Source organism: Felis catus, chromosome B3 (assembly GCF_018350175.1).
Source record: "Felis catus isolate Fca126 chromosome B3, F.catus_Fca126_mat1.0, whole genome shotgun sequence".
In the NCBI taxonomy this organism is placed as follows: Eukaryota; Metazoa; Chordata; class Mammalia; order Carnivora; family Felidae; genus Felis; species Felis catus.
Window position 1 is genome coordinate 53,664,249 of NC_058373.1, and position 20,595 is coordinate 53,684,843.

The 20,595-nt window shown below is 35.4% G+C and overlaps 1 protein-coding gene across 7 annotated transcripts in view; it reads left to right on the top strand.

Annotated features, from left to right (window-relative positions):
• The window catches only part of GABPB1 (GA binding protein transcription factor subunit beta 1), a 70,258-nt gene that overhangs the window by 28,998 nt on the left and 20,665 nt on the right, over nt 1-20,595 (top strand). For 5 of the 7 annotated variants that reach the window (XM_003987146.6, XM_045059330.1, XM_006932529.5 and 2 more), the window contains 5 exons: nt 11,785-11,892; nt 16,225-16,392; nt 17,594-17,788; nt 19,261-19,408; nt 19,761-19,874. In XM_003987146.6, coding sequence (XP_003987195.1) covers nt 11,785-11,892; nt 16,225-16,392; nt 17,594-17,788; nt 19,261-19,408; nt 19,761-19,874 — 733 coding nt within the window. Of the gene's footprint in view, nt 1-11,784; nt 11,893-16,224; nt 16,393-17,593; nt 17,789-19,260; nt 19,409-19,760; nt 19,875-20,595 lie in introns of those variants that run through there. The other 2 variants (XM_023255373.1, XM_023255374.1) reach the window with 1 other exon arrangement.

Genomic DNA, 20,595 nt, shown 5'->3' on the forward strand with positions numbered 1-20,595 from the left:
CAAGAAAAGTTATTCTGGAAGGAAGTTTTTCATCAGCTTTGTGAGTATGAGTTCACTGGATCCTTGGCTTTAACTTTGGGAAAATCTAGATCTGGAATCAAAGTTCTGGCTTTGGGGATTGGGAACCTTGTGGAGCAGCAGTCATTATTTTATACTGATAGTGGGAGTGTAAATTGGTATAATCTTTTGGTGATAATTTGGTAGTGTCTATCACAATTAAAATGTGAATGTAGGGGCACATGGGTGGCTCAGTTGGTTACGCATCCGATTTCAGCTAGGTCATGATCTCACATTTCGTGAGTTTGAGCCCCGTGTGGGGCTCTGTGCTAACAGCTTGGGGCCTGGAGCCTGCTTTGGGTTCTGTGTCTCCCTTTCTCTCTGCCCTTTCCCCACTCATGCTCTGTCTCTCTGTCTGTCTGTCTCTCTCTCAAAAATAAAGATTACAATAATTTTTTTAATGTGATGTTAAAAATGTAGCAATTATACTTCTTTTGTAAAAAATTTTTTAAAGATTATTTTTTTATTTTAGAGAGAGAGAGAGAGAGAGCATGAGTGGGGGAGAGGGGCAGAGGGAGAGAAAGAGAAAGAGCGAGAATCCCAAGCAGGCTCCATGCTCTGCACTCAGCAAGGTGCCTGATGTGGGGCCCACTCCTATAACTGTAAGATCTTGACCTGAGCTGAAACCGAGAGTTGGACACTCAACCAACTGAGCCACCCACGCGGCCCTAGCAAAATTATGCTTTCTAGAATAGTTTTCATAAAAGTGCTAACCCAAGTGTATGGGTTTGTTACAGCACTATTTGTAAAGATGAAAATGAAAATTGATTGAATAATTAATATATTCATATTCCATATATTTATTTCTTATTTCTGTAGTGTAATAGTTTCCTATTTCCTGTAACAAATTACCATAAACTTAGTGCCTTAAAACGACACAAATTTATTATTTTACAGTTATGGAGGTCTGAAGACTCAGAATTAAGATTTTAGTATGGTTGTGTTCCTTCTGGAGGCTCCAGGGGAGAATCTGTTTTCTTTCCTTTTCTAGTTTTTAAAGACTGCCTGCATTTCTTGGCTGGTGCAGCACCCCCCTCCCACCATCTTCAAGGCTAGCAGCTATAGCAGCTTCAAATCTGTCTCTCTTCTCTCTGTTCTCTGCAACCTTCTCTTTGATCCTGACCCTCCAACCTTCCTCGTATAAGGACTCTTCTGATTGCATTAGGCCCAACTAGATAATCCAGGATCTTCCTATATCAAGATCTTTATTGACATTTTGACAATATTTATTCTTCCTATCCATGAGCAGGGAATGTCTTTCCATTTCTTTATATCTTCTTCAATTACCTTCATAAGCTTTCTATAGTTTTCAGCATACAGATCTTTTACATCTTTGGTTAGATTTATTCCTAGGTATTTTATGCTTCTTGGTGCAATTGTGAATGGGATCAGTTTCTTTATTTGTCTTTCTGTTGCTTCATTGTTAGTGTATAAGAATGCAACTGATTTCTGTACATTGATTTTGTATCCTGCAACTTTGCTGAATTCATGTATCAGTTCTAGCAGACTTTTGGTGGAGTCTATCGGATTTTCCATGTATAATATCATGTCATCTGCAAAAAGTGAAAGCTTGACTTCATCTTTGCCTATTTTGATGCCTTTGATTTCCTTTTGTTGTCTGATTGCTGATGGTAGAACTTCCAACACTATGTTAAACAACAGCAAAGCTATCTACACATTCAATGCAATCCCAATTAAAATTGCATTAGCATTCTTCTCGAAACTAGAACAAGCAATCCTAAAATTCATATGGAACCACAAAAGACCCCGAATAGCCAAAGTAATTTTGAAGAAAACCAAAGCAGGAGGCATCACAATCCCAGACTTTAGCCTCTACTACAAAGCTGTAATCATCAAGACAGCATGGTATTGGCACAAAAACAGACACATAGACCAATGGAATAGAATAGAAACCCCAGAACTAGACCCACAGATGTATGGCCAACTAATCTTTGACAAAGCAGGAAAGAACATCCAATGGAAAAAAGATAGTCTCTTTAACAAATGGTGCTGGGAGAACTGGACAGCAACATGCAGAAGGTTGAAACTAGACCACTTTCTCACACCACTCACAAAAATAAATTCAAAATGGATAAAGGACCTGAATGTGAGACAGGAAACCATCAAAACCCTAGAGGAGAAAGCAGGAAAAGACCTCTCTGACCTCAGCCGTAGCAATCTCTTACTTGACACATCCCCAAAGGCAAGGGAATTAAAAGCAAAAATGAATTCCTGGGACCTTATGAAGATAAAAAGCTTCTGCACAGCAAAGGAAACAACCAACAAAACTAAAAGGCAACCAACGGAATGGGAAAAGATATTTGCAAATGACATATCAGACAAAGGGCTAGTATCCAAAATCTATCAAGAGCTCACCAAACTCCACACCTGAAAAACAAATAACCCAGTGAAGAAATGGGCAGAAAACATGAATAGACACTTCTCTAAAGAAGACATCCGGATGGCCAAGAGGCACATGAAAAGATGCTCAACGTCACTCCTCATCAGGGAAATACAAATCAAAACCACACACAGGGGGCGCCTGGGTGGCTCAGTCGGTTGGGTGTCCGACTTCAGCTCAGGTCATGATCTCACAATCCGTGATTTTGAGCCCCATATCAGGCTCTGTGCTGCCAGCTCAGAGCCTGGAGCCATCTTCAGATTCTGTGTCTCCCTCTCTCTGCCCCTCCCCTGCTCATGCTCTGTCTCTCTCTGTCTCAAAAATAAATAAAAACATTAAAAAAAAACCACACTCAGATATCACCTCACGCCAGTCAGAGTGGCCAAAATGAACAAATCAGGAGACTATAGATGCTGGAGAGGATGTGGAGAAACGGGAACTCTCTTGCACTGTTGGTGGGAATGCAATTGGTGCAGCCGCTCTGGAAAATGGTGTGGAGGTTCCTCAAAAAATTAAAAATAGACCTACCCTATGACCCAGCAATAGCACTGCTAGGAATTTACCCAAGGGATACAGGAGTACTGATGCATAGGGGCACTTGTACCCCAATGTTTATAGCAGCACTCTCAACAATAGCCAAATTGTGGAAAGAGCCAAAATGTCCATCAACTGATGAATGGATAAAGACATTGTGGTTTATATACACAATGGAATACTACGTGGCAATGAGAAAGAATGAAATATGGCCTTTTGTAGCAACGTGGATGGAACTGGAGAGTGTGATGCTAAGTGAAATAAGCCATACAGAGAAAGACAGATACCACATGTTTTCACTCTTATGTGGATCTTGAGAAACTTAACAGAAACCCATGGGGGAGGGGAAGGAAAAAAAAAAAAAAAGAGGTTAGAGTGGGAGAGAGCCAAAGCATAAGAGACTGTTAAAAACTGAGAACAAACTGAGGGCTGATGGGGGGTGGGAGGGAGGGGAGGGTGGGTGATGGGTATTGAGGAGGGCACCTTTTGGGATGAGCACTGGGTGTTGTATGGAAACCAATTTGACAATAAATTTCATATATTGAAAAAAAAAATAAATGTCTGGCCAACTCTAAAAGAAAAAAAATCTTTAATTTAATCATACCCGGAAAGTCCTTTTTGCCATGTAAGCTAACAGCTAACATTCACAGATTCTGGGAATTAAGATCTAGACATCTTTGTGGGGAGCATTATTCAGCCTACCACACTTCGTAAAACTGTGCAGCCAGTAAAAAGAATGTTTTTATCTGTGTGCACTTAGATGTCACTGATAAAACAAGAGGATCCCTGTTAAGTGGAAAGAAGCAAGTTGCAAAACCATATAGTATGATCCCTTTTTATGTTTTTTGTTTGTTTAAAAAGAAGTCTTGTGCCTATGTGTGTTCCTGTAGGCATAGAAAAGATCTGGAAGGCTACACACTAAACATTTAAATTGTTGTAACTTCTGGGGAATAAGACCACAGGGAAGTGTGGGGATGACTTTGAATTTGAATGTTACATTTTTAATATACAGTGAAAATGTATTTATTACAATTTTATTTTTATGAAAGTATACATGTACATAGTTGAAAAAGTAAAAAATACAAGGTTTTGTAGCGAAAACAAAAAACCACACACAAACAGAAAACAATAACCCTGAGTCCCTTGTGTTATTCCTTCTCACCCCAGAACCCTCTTTCCCAGAGGTATCCATTCTTTCTTTTCGCTTTTTCCCCCTAGTATTTCCCTCCATATTTCTAAGTAACAAGCTTATGCTATTAATTGATTTTTCTGTTTTGGGTATCTTTGACTTCCTACTTATGAAGATGAAGCTTTGGCTATCTTAAACCAAACCACGTCTAAGCATATTTTTCCTCACTCTTCATCTTCTTAATAGAAGTGCACCAAAAATTTTCCTGGATTAGTGTTCAATGGTTATTATAATCCTGGAACTACCATTTTTTACTAACCCATGCCATATTGGGATTACATTTTCTTTCTTCTATAGGTTTTTGTTTTCTTCCCTCTGAAAAACAAATTGTGTAGTTTTTTCTTTTGCCTTACTTTTGTTGTATCCATCATTAACCCATCTCAAATTCCCCACAGGAAATCTCATTCTTTTTCTGGCAGTCTTACTAGCTTATCTTTTCCTTGAAGACTTTCTTCTGGAACCTCTGTCCTCTGGCTCCAGTCTGGATTTACTTTCCGGGTCTCTGGTCCAGCACATCTTGGGGTCTCCTTTACCATTATCTTGGGGATCCTCTTCACCCTATTTATGTTAGATCCCTTATTTCCTTGATTCTTGTTTCTGGTTTACTCCTGGTCTTGGAGGACTACGTCTTCTAGTGGCTTTCTGAAATAAGGGTCTGTGGGAGATGATTTTTCTTTAGACGTTTCATGTTTGAAAGTGTCATTTTATTTTTAAGTTAAAAAAAAGTAAAAAAAAAAAAAAACCACTATACAAAACGGGAAAGGGAGAAAAATCCAAATATACCAGAGTTCATATGATTATTTTTCTTCAAAGGAATTGCACAGACAAAGACTTAAAGGGCACGTTCTTTTATATCCCAGCAGATTCCCAGTGTTCTCTAATTTAGAACGCAAGAGTTAAGAAATACGGGTCTTCTCTTTAGACTAAAACTAGTGCTCTTTGGTAAATCCTTTAACTTTTTGTTTGTCTCCTTTGCATAATGGAGACCATGACTATTGTGGTAAGGCTATTTAGTTACCTGAGACAATGTAGATAAAGATTTAGCAAGATGCCAGGTGCTACTTTTATTATCAGTATTATTTTCTTATGAGAATGTAGGGAACTAAATTCTCATGCCCAACGATATTTTCCTACATATAGTTATGCACATGACTGTAATTACTTAATTTTACTTAGAGTCACATTTTACATGCTTTAACTGTTGCATATTATTTATAAGTAATAGTCTTAAATGACTATAGTACTGTGTTAAAAGGTGTCTTTATTTTTTAGACATACATACTGAAATATTACAGATAAAATGGTATGATGTCTGACATTTGCTCCAAAATAATATGTGTGCATGGGAAATAGGCTGGCCATAAATTGATAATATTGAAGCTAGTTGATGGCTATTCATTATACTATTGTGTCTATTCTTGTATTTGCTCAAAATTTCCCATAATGAAAAGTAAAAAAAAAAAACACTTGAAATATTCCATTATGATCTATCTTAATTTCTTTAACTATTGATTGTAGTAAGGCATTCCAGTTTTTATCTATTTTAAATAACATTACTATTAATATATTTATGTTTCAGATAGTTTCCTTGTGTTAGGTTCATGAGTGGGATTATTTGGTCAAAGAGTATGATCATTTTCATACACAGTACTAAATTGCTTGGATGAAAAACTTTAGAAAAATTTTATTGGATTTATAATTGTTTTCATTGGGTATAGGTGTGATATTGTAAATTTACTCTGAAGTTTTTAATTAGGCAGTCAAGGTTTATTATTTAGTATATTGTGATGGGATTATATTTTCTAAGTGCTTTCATATTCTTTTTTAATGCTAGTAACAGTTCACATGGAGCTAGTACTTTACAGTTTCATAGAGTTTTCACATCCAGTAGATGTTTTAATCCTCAAAATATCTCTATAAGCTATGAATTACAGAAATTTAAAACAAAATAGACTTTAAACTTTAACAATGGAGAGTTAGTAATTCTTATTACCACTAGATGGCTCTCTCAGCATGTAGTTTTGAGCAAAAAGTAGTTTGTAGACATTTTGAAGTTCTTTTATAGATCTTATTAAAATTCATATTATTAAAGTTAAAAAAAATAATGGTTTGTATTAGATTGTGATCAACTTTTTCAGAAGTAGTAAAAAAAAACTAAGGATGGAATTTATTGCAGTGGGTTTTTAGATTACGTTTCTTTTTGAGAGGAAAGGGGTATTAACCTGGATGGCCTTCAGTACCATACATACAGTGTATTTTCAGTAAGTATATTTAACATTAATTAAAATTTACTGAATTGAATTATGCTTCTTTATTTGCTTGGGGGAAAGTTATTTGCCATACCAAAAAAGCAACATTTGTTGCTAGGTCCTTAAATGATTTTATGTAAATTTAACACTCTATCTGTGGGGATTTAATAGATAAATAATGAACAAAGTAAATTGAGGAGGCTCTCTGGAGCTATGGCCCCTCAGTCAGTTTGTTGTCTTAATGTATTTGAGATCCTCTGAAGGTTAGAATTATTCTGTGATGTGTGTGGTTCCCCTCAGGTGAGAATCAGAAATGAAATTGCTACATTTTGGTATTGTCATCGTTTTAAGTTTTACTAATTGTCTACAAAAAAATTAAGAGTGCCTTTGAGTTTGGTCTTACTTGATCTCCTATGTATTTTCTTCCAATGATTTTCCAATCTTATTTAGATCCATTGCTGTCTTTCTATAAAAAAATGTTTTGTATTGTCCCTTTTGCTAACTTGAAGTGAAAATTATGGTTAATATTACATATCTACATAATTTCAAAAGGTCATTATAATACCTTATTATAATGAAGAAATGGAAGGAAAGCAATTTATAATAAAATGTATATTTCAGTATGTAAATACTCAGGCAGACTACTCTAGATGAGACAAGAAGTTGTCAAATGCTTGCCCCATAGAGTCATTTGTAGAGTCACTATGAATGATAGCTGTGAAAGCTGATTGATAGTGTTTTATATTGGTGATTCCAGATAACCAAGTGGCATTGACATGGGTGATGTGATTTTCCAAAATAGTGAACAATTCTTAGTAAGGTTCTGAACAAAACAGATTTATTGTATGGTTGCCTTCTGAGAAATTTGGGATACATTAACAACTATGGAAAAATACATTTTGTTTACATATTAAGTTCTAGTCTTAGATGTATTCATTGGAGCCTTTGGAAGCCACCCAGAACATGTGACATGTTCTTTGCCATACTGAATTGTTTCCTGCATTGCTAGACTTCTAATATCCCTGACACTTGCCCATTAAATGGTAGTAGAGCTTTCACCTTACTGTGCCCTGCATCAGTCCCCAAAATGCCTTCGCATATATCCAAAGGGCCCTCTAGGTGGCAGTGCTGCTACCATTTTGAGACCTAATAGTTTTAGAGTATCCAGCTACATATATCTACTATATGGCTATGTTGCTCATGGAATTTTATTTTATTTTATTAAAAAATTTTTAACGTTTCTTTATTTCTGAAAGAGAGAGAGAAAGAGAGAGAGAATGCGAGTGGGGGAGAGCAGCAGAGCAGGGGAGACACAGAATCTGAAGCAGGCTCCAGGCATCGACATGTTAGCACAGAGCCAGATGTGAGGCTTGAACTTACAAACTGTGAGATCATGACCTGAACCGAAGTCGGGGGTTTAACCAATTGAGCCACCCAGGTGCCCCAGTCGTGGGATCTTAAAACTACAATAACTTAAGTATCCTGAGTCCTTAAATATGTCATGTTTTGAATAACTAAGACAACTACAGAATTGTTAATTATGGGAGAAGTTGATTCATTCAAACGCATCACTGTTTCATTGTAATTCTTGTAAGCAGATCAGTAAGTTTACTACTTTAAGTACCCAATACCAGCATTTTTATTTTTTCCACTTTTCCTGTTTAGTAAGTCAGTAGTATATAACTTTCTTTAATGTCAGCATTTAGTTAGTTGATAGTCATACAATGTAATTTGTCCCTTAAAGAAATCTTTTTATTTTTTTTAATGTTTATTTATTTTGAGAGAGAGAACACCATGCATGTGTGAGTAGAGGAGGAGGAGGAAAGAGGGAGGGAGGGAGAGAGAGAGAGAAAGAAAGAGAGAGAGAGAATCCAAGGCAGGTTCTGTGCTGTCAGTGCAGAGCCTGATGCTGGGCTGGATCTCATGAACCCATGAGATCATGACCTGAGCCAAAATCAAGAGTCTGATGCTCAACTGACTGAGTCACTGAGGCACCACAAAAAAACCCACTTTTGATTTAGGAAGATAATATAGTAACATTATAGAAACTTTGTAAAATGAAAGCAAAATTTCCCGTAAGCTTATCACTGACATATTTTCCCGTGTTTTGTTCTCTGTGTGTATATTTTGACATTCAAAAATTAGTTTTGTATCTTTTAACTTAATGTGGCATAAGTTTTTAATGTTATTATGTAACTTCCAACTATATTTTAAGCTACTGCATATTCTCAGATTCCACAATTTTCCTACTTTGTTCACATGATAAAAATGTAATAATATGTATGTAGATCTATTTGTATATATGTGTATTGATAGATCTGTTTCAGTATATTGTTTTTTCTCAGAAGTAGGATCATTTATTAAGTCATTAAACTTGAACATTTTGGTAACTTTTATGTATTGCCAAATTGACATTCTAAAAAAGCTGATCCAGGAGCACCTGGGTGGCTTGGTCAATTAAATGTCTGACTTTGGCTCAGGTCATGATCTCGCAGTTCAAGAGTTCAAGCCCCACATTGGGCTCTGTGCTGACAGCTCAGAGCCTGGAGCCTGCTTGGGATTGTGTGTCTCCCTCTCTCTTTGCCCCTCCCCCTCTTGCGCTCTGTCTCTGTCTCTCAAAAATAGATAGACATTAAAAAAATTTTAAATCTGATCCCTTTATACTGCTATCAACATGTATGTCACTATATATGGAAGTGTGAGTCTCAACTCATTCTTGACTGCATCAGAAATTACTTTTATTTACATTTATTTGACTTATGACACTGAACATTTTTTATGCTTATGAATTATTTGTTTTCACTTTTGGAAAATATATGGTCATGTCCTTTGATTGTTGTTATGTTGGGTTCATGGTGTTTTTTTTTTTCCCCTTTTCATTTTGAATCAGACCAAAATTTTGCGTAATTAAAACATTGATGTTTCTTACATTCATTTTTATGGCAAACTTTCCTTTGCTGTATTTTATTTTATTTTATTTTATTTTATTTTATTTTATTTTATTTTATTTTATTTTATTTTATTTTATTTTACTTTATTTTACTTTATTTTACTTTACTTTATTTTATTTTATTTTATTTTATTTTTTAATACATTGAGGTTTCATTATCTACCCATAGAAGATAATATGTGATATCAAAGAAAGGGGTGGAGAATGAAGAATTCAGGTTCTGGAGGGAGATATTTATAATATTGTATCTGACAAAGAACTCATATTCAGAGTGTATGTTATGAATGCTTACAAACATTAAGAAAAAGGCAGACAACCCAGCTTCCAAAAATGAGAAAAAGCCCTATACCCAGATGTCTCAGTCATCTGGAAGTGTGCATGCTGAATGAATTCAAACTGATTTTATATAACCTGTGTAGACATACTCAAAAGGGTATACTTTGGGTGAAGATTTATTTCATTATAAAACCACATTTATATTAAGTTTTGGTGATACAAGTGGAGTCACTGTGTTAGTGTGGCCAGTTTAGATTTTACTGTGGTTTTTTTTTGGAAGAGAGGTCAGTTTCTTTTTGCCTTACCCTTCCTTTTGTAGGAAATGATTGCAGGTTCTTTGCTTATTGAGTGTAATGTAAATTTTTACTATCCACCTGCTACATATTTCCTGGGAAGAATCCTTCATCAGAGATCAGTAATCTCTTTAGCTCATAGTGTCTTTAACAGGATGAATTTGTATCTTGGGTTCCAGTGGCTCCATCGAGGTATGAGAGAATGGGAAGAAAACAGAAAGGAAATGAGAAATTCAGGGGTGAAAATGTAACACACAAAAAAGCATGCAAAAACCCCCACATCAAACACATAAATTCACGTGATTGTTTTTCTTCTTCACCATGGAATATATTCTAAATTATTTTTATCCTTATAAATTGAATAATTATAAGAAGTTCTTTCCTGCCTTGTGACAAATACCTGTTTTGGACATGTTCATCTCACTTAATCAGCCTCCCAGCATTAGTACCTGTTTCTGCTTACTCCTTCCTTACAACTATTCTCATGTTGTAGAATCTACTAAAAAATACAGTAATGTAAGCATAAATCTGTTCTTTCAAGGGGCGTCTTTTAATCAATCTTTTTACATTTCCTAACATCTCTTCTAATTATGTAATGAAGTCTGTCCTTCCTGGTATAAATAACCTCTCTAAGCTCTGTCAGCTCCCTTCTCGCGTAAGTATGTACATATGTATGTACATACATATATACATACATGCATACATAGTCCTCTCCCCTCCTTCTTGAATAATACCTCTTCATACAAGATTAGAATACACTAATCAACCTGACATCCCCTTCTTAGAACTTCTTTCCCCTTGACTACTGAATTCTCAAAGGGTATTCACTTATTGAGGCAAATTCATAACACGGGCACATTTTTCCCTGTGGAAATCTCAGGGATTCAGTATCTTCCCTTCCTCCCAGGCCTCAAACCCTACCTGTTTGCCTTTCCTCAAGGATACTATATAATATCATTGAATAGCTTTCCAGTTGAATAGTCTTTCTGAATTTGGGACCTTTTTTCTCCTCAGAACTATCATCTCTTGAATTTGAGCATCTCTGATACATTCAAATCTTTCTTCACTTGTGTACCCTTTCATGATCGTTCCCTAACATATATTTCAGTATTTCTTATTCAAGAAGATACACTCCCCACTTACCTCCACACCCTCACTCCCACACACTTTTACAACTCTGGCCTGTGACATTAGTGTTTTCAGGTATCTTGAATACAAGATAATGAAGTATACTTAACTTCCTAGGTTCTTAGTGAGACATGTAGTCTTTTGATAATACTGTTCAACTTTCTTTTTAGCATTTTCTTTGAATGTGAATTGTGTCCTTTTCTGGAAGAACTTGAATGTATATTGACTGTGCAATCATTCAAAGTATTATTTTTACGTTCTGAGTACATCTACTGATTTACCATTGCAAAAAGCTGTTATGATATATTTATTTTAATTTTCATCAACTACAGAGGACAGTATCTTGTACCTTATTTCTGTTTACTTTTATGAAAAACTATTGCTGCAACTACTCCAGTGAAAACAGTTTCTTATCACTCCTAAATATTAGACAAGCCTTCTCTGCTGCTTACCTCATCTGTGTTTACTAGTTATAGTTGGAGAATTCAAACTAATTTTATTATGCTAGGTAAAAACCTAATGAAAAAGGGAATATCTGTTCCAAAAATTCAAATATAAATTGCTTTTGTGTGATCTGTAGTTGCAGATTAACCATTTCACAAACTTTTAGAGGGATATTTGAGAATTGGTATTAATAAAGATACAAGAAAAATAATCATGTCATAATGTATGAAGAGAGATGTTAAATTCATCTTTGCTTTGTTTAGATGTCCCTGGTAGATTTGGGGAAGAAGCTTTTAGAAGCGGCACGAGCAGGTCAAGATGATGAAGTTCGTATTTTGATGGCAAATGGAGCTCCTTTTACTACAGACTGGGTAAAGAATGATTTTAATGTTGTACTCTTTTTTTTTTCTTTCTTCTTCTGTTTAGTTTTTTCAGATAAAGTCAGTATTGTATTTATATGTAACAAAAATTTTTTTTTGCAAATTTGTAGTTTTAGAATTATAGCTGTCTTTTAAAGGAAATGATTTGTATCTTTATGTCATGTATATATGACAACCTTATCTAGATATTCTGTCTACAAAAGGGTTTTTCTTTTAAACTATGGAGTTCAATATTGTAGGGTGAATATAAAATGTAGCTGCTTGGAATTTAATTTAAAGCTGATAAATGGCACAGCTAGAATTTATAATTCAGAAAATAACAGATAAAGATTGAGGTTAAGGTGATAATTGCTCCTAAAAAGGAAATATATTCATATTTCAATTGATACTTGTAACACTATTGCAAACATGATCAACGAGGAAGAAAGGAATGGGAACATGTTCCTAGTAACTACAGAAGGCAATTGTGAGGAAGATAAAAACCATAACTGTACTTAATTCCTGGGTTAAGTCGAAAGAGATGGTCTTGGGAGTGTGAAGGGTTAGGAATCTGGATTAACCTACCTAACTGGGAACAACTAAAAATTCCAGATTTTTGATTTTGTTGTTTCTGGTATACTTGTCCTATGCTCTTTTTTGTTTTTCATTAAAAACAAAAAAATTTTTATTATGGATATTTCAAGTATCTATCAACCCCTGCATACCCTTCAGCCAGCTTCAAAAATTACCAAATATACCAAAAAATGATGAATCTTGTTTCCTCTATAACTTCATCCACTTTTTGTTCTGTATTATTTTAAAGCAAATTCTATGAAATATTTTATTTCATCCATAAATATTTCAGCATTTGTCTTTCTAAAAGATAAAGCATTTTTTGATTAACTGTTTAAAAAAAATCTTTACTGCACTAATGAGTTAGAAAGAAAATAAGGAATTATTAACTTGCAAAACTAAGCAAACAACCAGAATCCAGAGAATTTTGACCCTAAGAATATTTGCTGAACTCAGTGAATTTGCCTGTTGTTTGCCCACCTCACTGGCATGGGTTACTGGAGACAGAGACCTGAGACTGCTCATAGAAGCCTCCTAAGAAATCCTCTCCTCATAATTCTGGAATCCCAAAGAGATGCACCTTCTGTGTAAGCGTAAACCAGAAATGCCCTTTCCCTCTTCCTACCTACTTCTGTCCCTGCCCTTGCCCTGTTGTTAGGGCACTGCAAGGAAAATGAACTGACTTGAAACAAGTCACCAAATGGAAAGAAAAAAAATTATTGATGAGGATTTGGAGTCACAAGCCATCCCTGGACACATTTGTCACCTGAACTCATAAATTCTTGTGCATTCTGAAAAACTGTACACTGAAAAATGAATTTAAAATAATCTTTGGACTGAGGTTACCCCAGGTTCCTGGAAGAAGCAAATTAATATTCTTCCCGGGGAACCTACCTTCATCACAGTATCCACAAATGAAATTTCAAGGAAAATGAACAGTCAAAAATGACTAAATGCACAAGGACACAAACCAACTTGGAAAATAACTCACTGGAACAACTAGCACCAGAGCAGATTAACAAGGATTTTAAGTTTATTTATTTATTTATTTTTTGAGAGAGAGAGAGAGAGAGAGAGAGAGCGAGCGAGCGAGCATGCACCCATGTGAGCAGGAGGGGGGCAGAGAGAGAGAGGAAGAGAGAGAATCCCAAGCAGGCTCTGTGCTGTTAGCTCGGAGCCTGATGCAGAGCATGACACAGGGCTCTATCTCACGAACTGTGAGATCATGACCTGAGCTTTATTTATTTTCTTTATTTTTATTTAAAATAATTTTTTAGTGTTTATTTTGAGAGAGAGAGAGAGAGAGAGAGAGAGAGAGAGAGAGACAGAGTAGGAGTGAAGGAGAGGAAGAGAGAGAGGAAGACACAGAATCTGAAACAGGCTTCAAGCTCCAAGCTGTCAGCACAGAGCCTGACGTGGGGCTTGAACCGACAAACCATGAGATCATGATCTGAGTTGAAGTCGGGTAGTTAACCAACTGAGCCACCCAGGTGCCCCTCTAGATAAGATTTTAGTAGATTAGGAACAGCTAAAGAAAAAGTTAATAAACTGAAAGGTATGAAAAAAAAATCCAGAATACAGAAAAATAGAAAATTTAAGATCTCAGAAGTCATGAAGGCTGGTATGCGAAAGTCTAATGTATCTAATAAAAAATCCACAAGGATAGTGAGAAGAGGGATGAAATAATTTTAAGAGATAATGGGTGGGATTTTTTCCAGAACTGGTGAAAGAGAGCAGCTCAGATTCAAGTAGCCCAGCTAATCTGTAGGAGGAACAATTAAAAAAAAATCTATATCTAAACATATCATAGTGATACTATAGTGTATCAAGACAAAAGGATCTTAGAAAAAAAATTTTTTAATGTTTATTTTTGAGGGAGATAGAGTGGGTGCATGCATGGGAGTAGGGGAGGAGCAGAGAGAAAGGGAGAGAGAATACCAAGCAAGCTCCACACTGTCAGTGTGGAGCCTGATGTGGGACTCGAACCCACGAACTGTCAGATCATGACCTGAGCTGAAATCAAGAGTCAGATTCAACTAACTGAGGCACCCAGGCACCCCCAGACAAAAGGATCTTAACAAGGGTTAGTATCAATAACACATAATGAATTCCCATGACAGCAATAAAAAAGACAGACAAGGCAAAGAAGACTGGGCAAATGACTTGTTAACGGGCAAATGAAAGAGAAAGTTCAAATGACCAATAAATGTGAAAAGATGCTCAACTACATTAATAATTGGGCAAATGCAAAGAAAAATCATGAAATGCTATTGCATATCTACCAGATTTGCCAAAAAAAGCTTAGCAGTCTCAGACATTGGTGAGGATATGTGTAAATTGCTATAAACATTGTGGAGGACAGTTTGGCAGTTCCTAGTAAATTTGAACATGTACATGATCTATGATGCAGCAATTGAACTTACAAGAATACTTCCCAAATTGGGGTACCCGGGTGGCTCAGTCAGTTGAACGCCTGACTCTTGATTTCAGCTCAAGTCATGATCCCAGGATTGAGGGATTGAGCCCCACGTCTGGCTTCACACTGAATCCTGCTTGGGATTCTCTTTCCCTCTCTGCTCCTATACCCACTCGTGTGCATTCTCTCTCTCTCTTTCTAAAAATAAAAATAAAAATAAAAAAAGAATGTTCCCCAAAGAAACTCTTGAATAGTGCTTGCCATGGAAAGTGCTTTAACAGAAATCTTACTTGCTATTATTATAGTAGTGATCTTAACAAATTTCATGTTCTAGTGAACTATCTTGGTTCTTTGGAACATCAGTAACTTTGGTAATCAGAGTTAATAGGGACTTTCTATGCCTCTAAATGTGTGTAACTTAATTCTGGCTTTCACCTATTAAAGTATATGCCTCTGATAAGGTTCTTCCTAACTTACATTTTACTACTTCCCCTGCATACTGTGAATTTAATGTTATTATAGTGGCTATACCACATGCAAGAGTTTCAGGAGAACTGGGCTCTGTTTTGGGTCTGTCCTGACTCACCTTTGGCAAGTATACCTCAGCAGGTTTTTCCCTTGAAAAATGATTATATGAACTTCTTTAAAAAGATCACTGAGTTGCTTTAATAAATTTATTTTTTTAAGTCCTTCAAAAACAATTTAATGCAAAATCTACACTATTATATTTATTTGATATGAATTTCATAGATGAAAATTAGTTTTGTGTGACTGATATGGGGAAAACATTCCAGTACTTAGAAAAATTTCTCAAACCCTAATTATCTCTAATTTATGATGAAATTAATTTTGTTCATGCTATTTATCTGTTAAAAAATAAAAAAGCAAGTTTGAATTAAATAAAATACTGACTTTTCTTCCTCATTGAAAAATGTGTGGGAATTCCTCTAAGACGAATATGTGGTAAGCATAAATTATTTTCTTGAGTTTTGAGTTACTCTGTAAACAGATAATATAATCTGTTTGCTATGTAAACAGAAAATATAAACTAGAAGGTAGTAATAGAAGTGTGTTAAAAAATGGTTATAGGGGAGCCTGGGTGGCTCGGTCAGTTAAGTGCCTGACTTTGGCTCAGGTCATGATCTCGTGGTCCGTGAGTTCGAGCCCTGTGTTGGGTTCTGTGCTGGCAGCTCAGAGCCTGGAGCCTGCTTCGGATTCTGTGTTTCCCTCTCTCTTTGCCCCTCCCCTGCTCACTCTCTCTCTCTCTCTGTCTCACTTGCTCTCTCTCAAAAATAAATGTAAAAAAAACAAACAAACCACAATTATAAATGTGGATTTTTTTTCTTGCGGTATAGCTGGGAACCTCTCCACTTCATCTGGCAGCACAGTATGGGCATTACTCCACCACAGAAGTACTACTCCGAGCTGGTGTAAGTAGGGATGCGAGAACCAAAGTGGACCGAACGCCATTACATATGGCAGCTTCTGAGGGCCATGCCAGCATAGTAGAGGTTTTGCTTAAGGTATGTGTTCTCTTTTTGCACTTTGCTTTTGAAGTAAGCCTTCAAAGGATTTATGGTTTTGTAAGAGGGAGAAGGGAACTAGTTTTATTAAATATCTACTTTTTTTTTCTATGTTACCTCATTTTTTTTGTATGTAATTCCATCAAATGAAAATTATCTTAAAGCTTTCTTTGTGGGAGAAGAAGAACTTCCTCTAGGTATGTTCTTAGTTAAGTCAGACAGTTGATTTCTGAGACCTTGGTTTCCATTATGATGAGGGACTATGGCTTTGTCTGACTTGACACAGTTAAAATATGGAAGGAAACATAAGGCTTGATAAATAAATAATACAAATAAGGATTTTTATTATAGCCTTTAGATCAACTTACCCAAAAGACATACAATATGTAAGCCACAAATGTGAACACATGTAATTCTAGATTTTCTATTACCTACATTAAAAAAGTAAAAACTAACTTTAATATTATATTTTATTCAACCTCATATATATAAATACTGTCATTTCAAAATGAAGTCAATGTAAAAATTGTTAAGGAGATATTTTACATCCTTTTTTTTGGTGTTAAGTCTTTGAATTCCAGTGTGTGTTTACATACTTAGTACATTTCGATTGGGACTAGCCATATTTCATGTGCTTAACCACATGTGTGTAGTGGCTGCCACATTGGACAGTACATCCCTGATAGCTCCTTTTTTATTTATATAAAGGATATATTTTATTTTATTTATATATAAATATATATATTTTATATTTATATATTATATATATAATATATATATTTTATTTATATAAAAGGATAGCTCCTTTTATTATTTATATTATACTGGTTTTGAAAGCAGAGGCTATCTCTGTATAAATAAGGGAGTAGAATTAAAGAGGGTTTTGGAGGAGTGCTCATAGCAGTCCTTCACTTCTTATGCCATTTTATGTCATGATGTTCACCTCTGGGTGAGTGAAAAAATCATTGCTGCACTCTTAAGAAATTAGAAGGAAAACAGTTGGCAAAGTTAGCATGATAGAAAACTGATTAAGTGACAGATGTGTGGAGATCTGTGGAACATACAGATTATTCAACACAAAAAATAGCCGATCATGTTAGTAGCACATTATTGCTTTAAAGCATAGTGGCTAGTATTTTCCTATTTGGAATTCTTTATATTTCATATTGTAGAAATAACTTATTTTGCAATATATTTATAGCATGGTGCTGATGTTAATGCAAAGGACATGTTGAAGATGACAGCTCTGCACTGGGCCACAGAACACAATCATCAAGAGGTGGTGGAACTTTTAATCAAATATGGTGCTGATGTACACACGCAAAGTAAATTTTGTAAAACTGCATTTGATATCTCAATAGACAACGGGAATGAAGATTTGGCAGAGATATTACAGGTAACCTTTGGCTTTAATTTGAGAAAATAAAAGGATCTCTGTCTTGGGGTGATTTGAGCTATTTAGCTTCTAGCTTTTCATTTTGGATTTCGTTATTTTGGACAGTCCTTTCACTTACTCTTTGTTCATTGCTATTCATTTTTCTGAGACCATAGTCTTTACATGTAACATTAGAAGATTAAATAAGGTGTTTCTGTGTTTTTAAGTTCCTGAATTCCCCTTCTAGACATTTTATTCTATTAATTATTTTTGTTGCATATTTGGATACAGTGTGGTTTTTCAAAATGTGTTAAACTTCCACTAAAAATTTTCTTTAGCAACTATAACATTGCCCTCTGAGTAATTGATGCAGTCTTTATAATTTTGATTGGTTTCTTTTATTTTTCATCATCCTCAAAAAAAAATCTGTTTATGAGCCTAGTTACTTATGGCTTTTGGGCAAGGTTTTTTCTTTTTTTTTTTCATGTTTATTTTTGAGAGAGAGATTAAGAGAGAGAGAGAGAGAGAGAGAGAGAGAGAGAGAGAGAGACCAAGCACAAATGGGGGAGGAGCAGAGAGAAGGAGACACAGAATCTGAAGCAGGCTCCAGGCTCTGAGCTGTCAGCACAGAACCCGACATGTGGCTCGAACTCATGAACTTTTGAGAGCACAACCAGAGCTAAAGTTGGGTGCTTACCCGACTGAGCCACCCAGGCGCCCTGAGACAGGTTTTTTAAATAACCAGTATTGCCTCTCTTTTCTTTAGCTACACAACATTGATGTAAATTATCTTTACTCAGAACCTCTTGCTTATCTTCTTGTTCTCCTTCCCAGTAGAACTTTTCTTTAAGACACTTCTGACTCTACTGAAAAGATGTTATATGTTCAGGAAGATGAATTTTGTGGTGCCTCTTGGAATTCTTTTACTCCTAGGAGTGCAATTTGGGGGCCAGGGTTGAAGATAGAAAAGAATTAATTGGGGAGGACATGCTTTATTTATTTATTTTTTCCCTTCAAATTTTTATTTAAATTATATTTAGTTAACATCCAGTGCAATATTGGTTTCAGGAGTAGAATTCAATGATTCATTCAATTACGTAAAACACCCAGGTGCTCATCATAACAAGTGCCCTGTGAAGGACATGCTTTATATGTATAGTGTTATATATTGCTGAATATAGTAGAGGAAATAATTTAAGTAATATAATTTCTATAGCCACAGGGCAGCAAAATATCCAACTGTGTTCTATAAAAGCCTTTCAGATATTCTTTTCTCATGGGATTTTACTGCTTTACCTAATAGGGAATTAGGATGTAAATTCCTGTCTCTGATTTACCACTATGCTCTCAGTAGACTGTATACAAAGATTTTCATTTGTATTATAGGATTCTTCTTAAATTTTAGAATTTCCTTTGTGTTTGTACTGAATTGAGAATCTGTGCCCTATGTTCTGGTTGTAATTCTGAAAACACTGTGTTGATTTGGCCCCTAGATTGCTATGCAGAACCAAATCAACACAAACCCTGAGAGTCCTGACACTGTGACGATACATGCTGCCACACCACAGTTTATCATCGGACCTGGAGGGGTGGTGAACCTAACAGGTCTGGTATCTTCAGAAAATTCATCCAAGGCAACAGGTATTGAGATGCATATAGGATAGCTGTTGGGATTTTATGCTTTAGTAGGTGTTCCTCCTTTTATGAAAGGACTGTTGGAGAATGAGGGTAAGATTATATCAGTCACTTGGTTTTCTTTCGTATTGGCAAAAAAAGATTTTTATGAGACAATATCAAGAAAGATGATATTGCAAAATGAGCTACAATATTATCTTTCAAAAACTAATGCTATCAAAGCTTGTTTTTCACAAAACTATTATCCAAGCTTCTTTTAAGAATTGAATAAAGCAAAATAGAATATCAGAAAAATGCAGTAGAATTAAGCTCCTTTAAAATTAAAAAAATTTTAAATCTATTTTCTCTTTTCTCCTAGATGAAACAGGTGTATCAGCTGTTCAGTTTGGAAACTCCTCCACATCAGTATTAGCTACGTTAGCTGCCTTAGCTGAAGCATCTGCTCCATTGTCCAATTCTTCAGAAACTCCAGGTTAGAAAAACAAGTCAAATGCGTACATTAAAAGGTTGGAGACTCAAATATTTACAAGGCTAGGAAGATAATATAAAGGGCTAAAGTGAGCAGATTTCAGATTATGGCCATGTGAAGGCAGGGGGCCAGGGTAGGGGGGTATAATTTGTTGTTATTCATTATTTAAATTAGTGTGTTTTCAAATTGTGATCAATAATAAAAATAACAACAACAGGTCATTGAATGCTTACTGTGTATGCTGTGCACCATGGTAAATGTTTTACTTATGATCTCATTGAATCCTCACCCAAAAGCTTGAAGGTCTTCATTACTGGATTTGACTCATTATGGTGTTCTGATTGAAAGGTGTATTTTTTTCAGGGGGAAAAATGTACCTACCTCTCTCTTCTCTCTCTCTCTTTTTTTACTAACTAGTGCTTATAAACATTTATCTATTCTCCAGTTTCAGCTTCATAATCAATGTTTGAATCTACACCTTTTTATTTGGGAGTCTTAAGATTTTTCAGAATCCCTGTTGATATGCTGCTTTTATAGCCTATACCTAGATCTCCTTAGCATCTTTGTCATTGCATAAGCATAGCAAAGAAGATTAATTTCATCGGTGGTTTCTATTTGGTTAAACTTTAAATTTTTTGTCTGAAAGTATGTATCTCTGAAAATTAAGCAGGTATTCTTGAAGGTCATCTGAAATTTCGACACTTAGATATTTGGCTCCATGAAT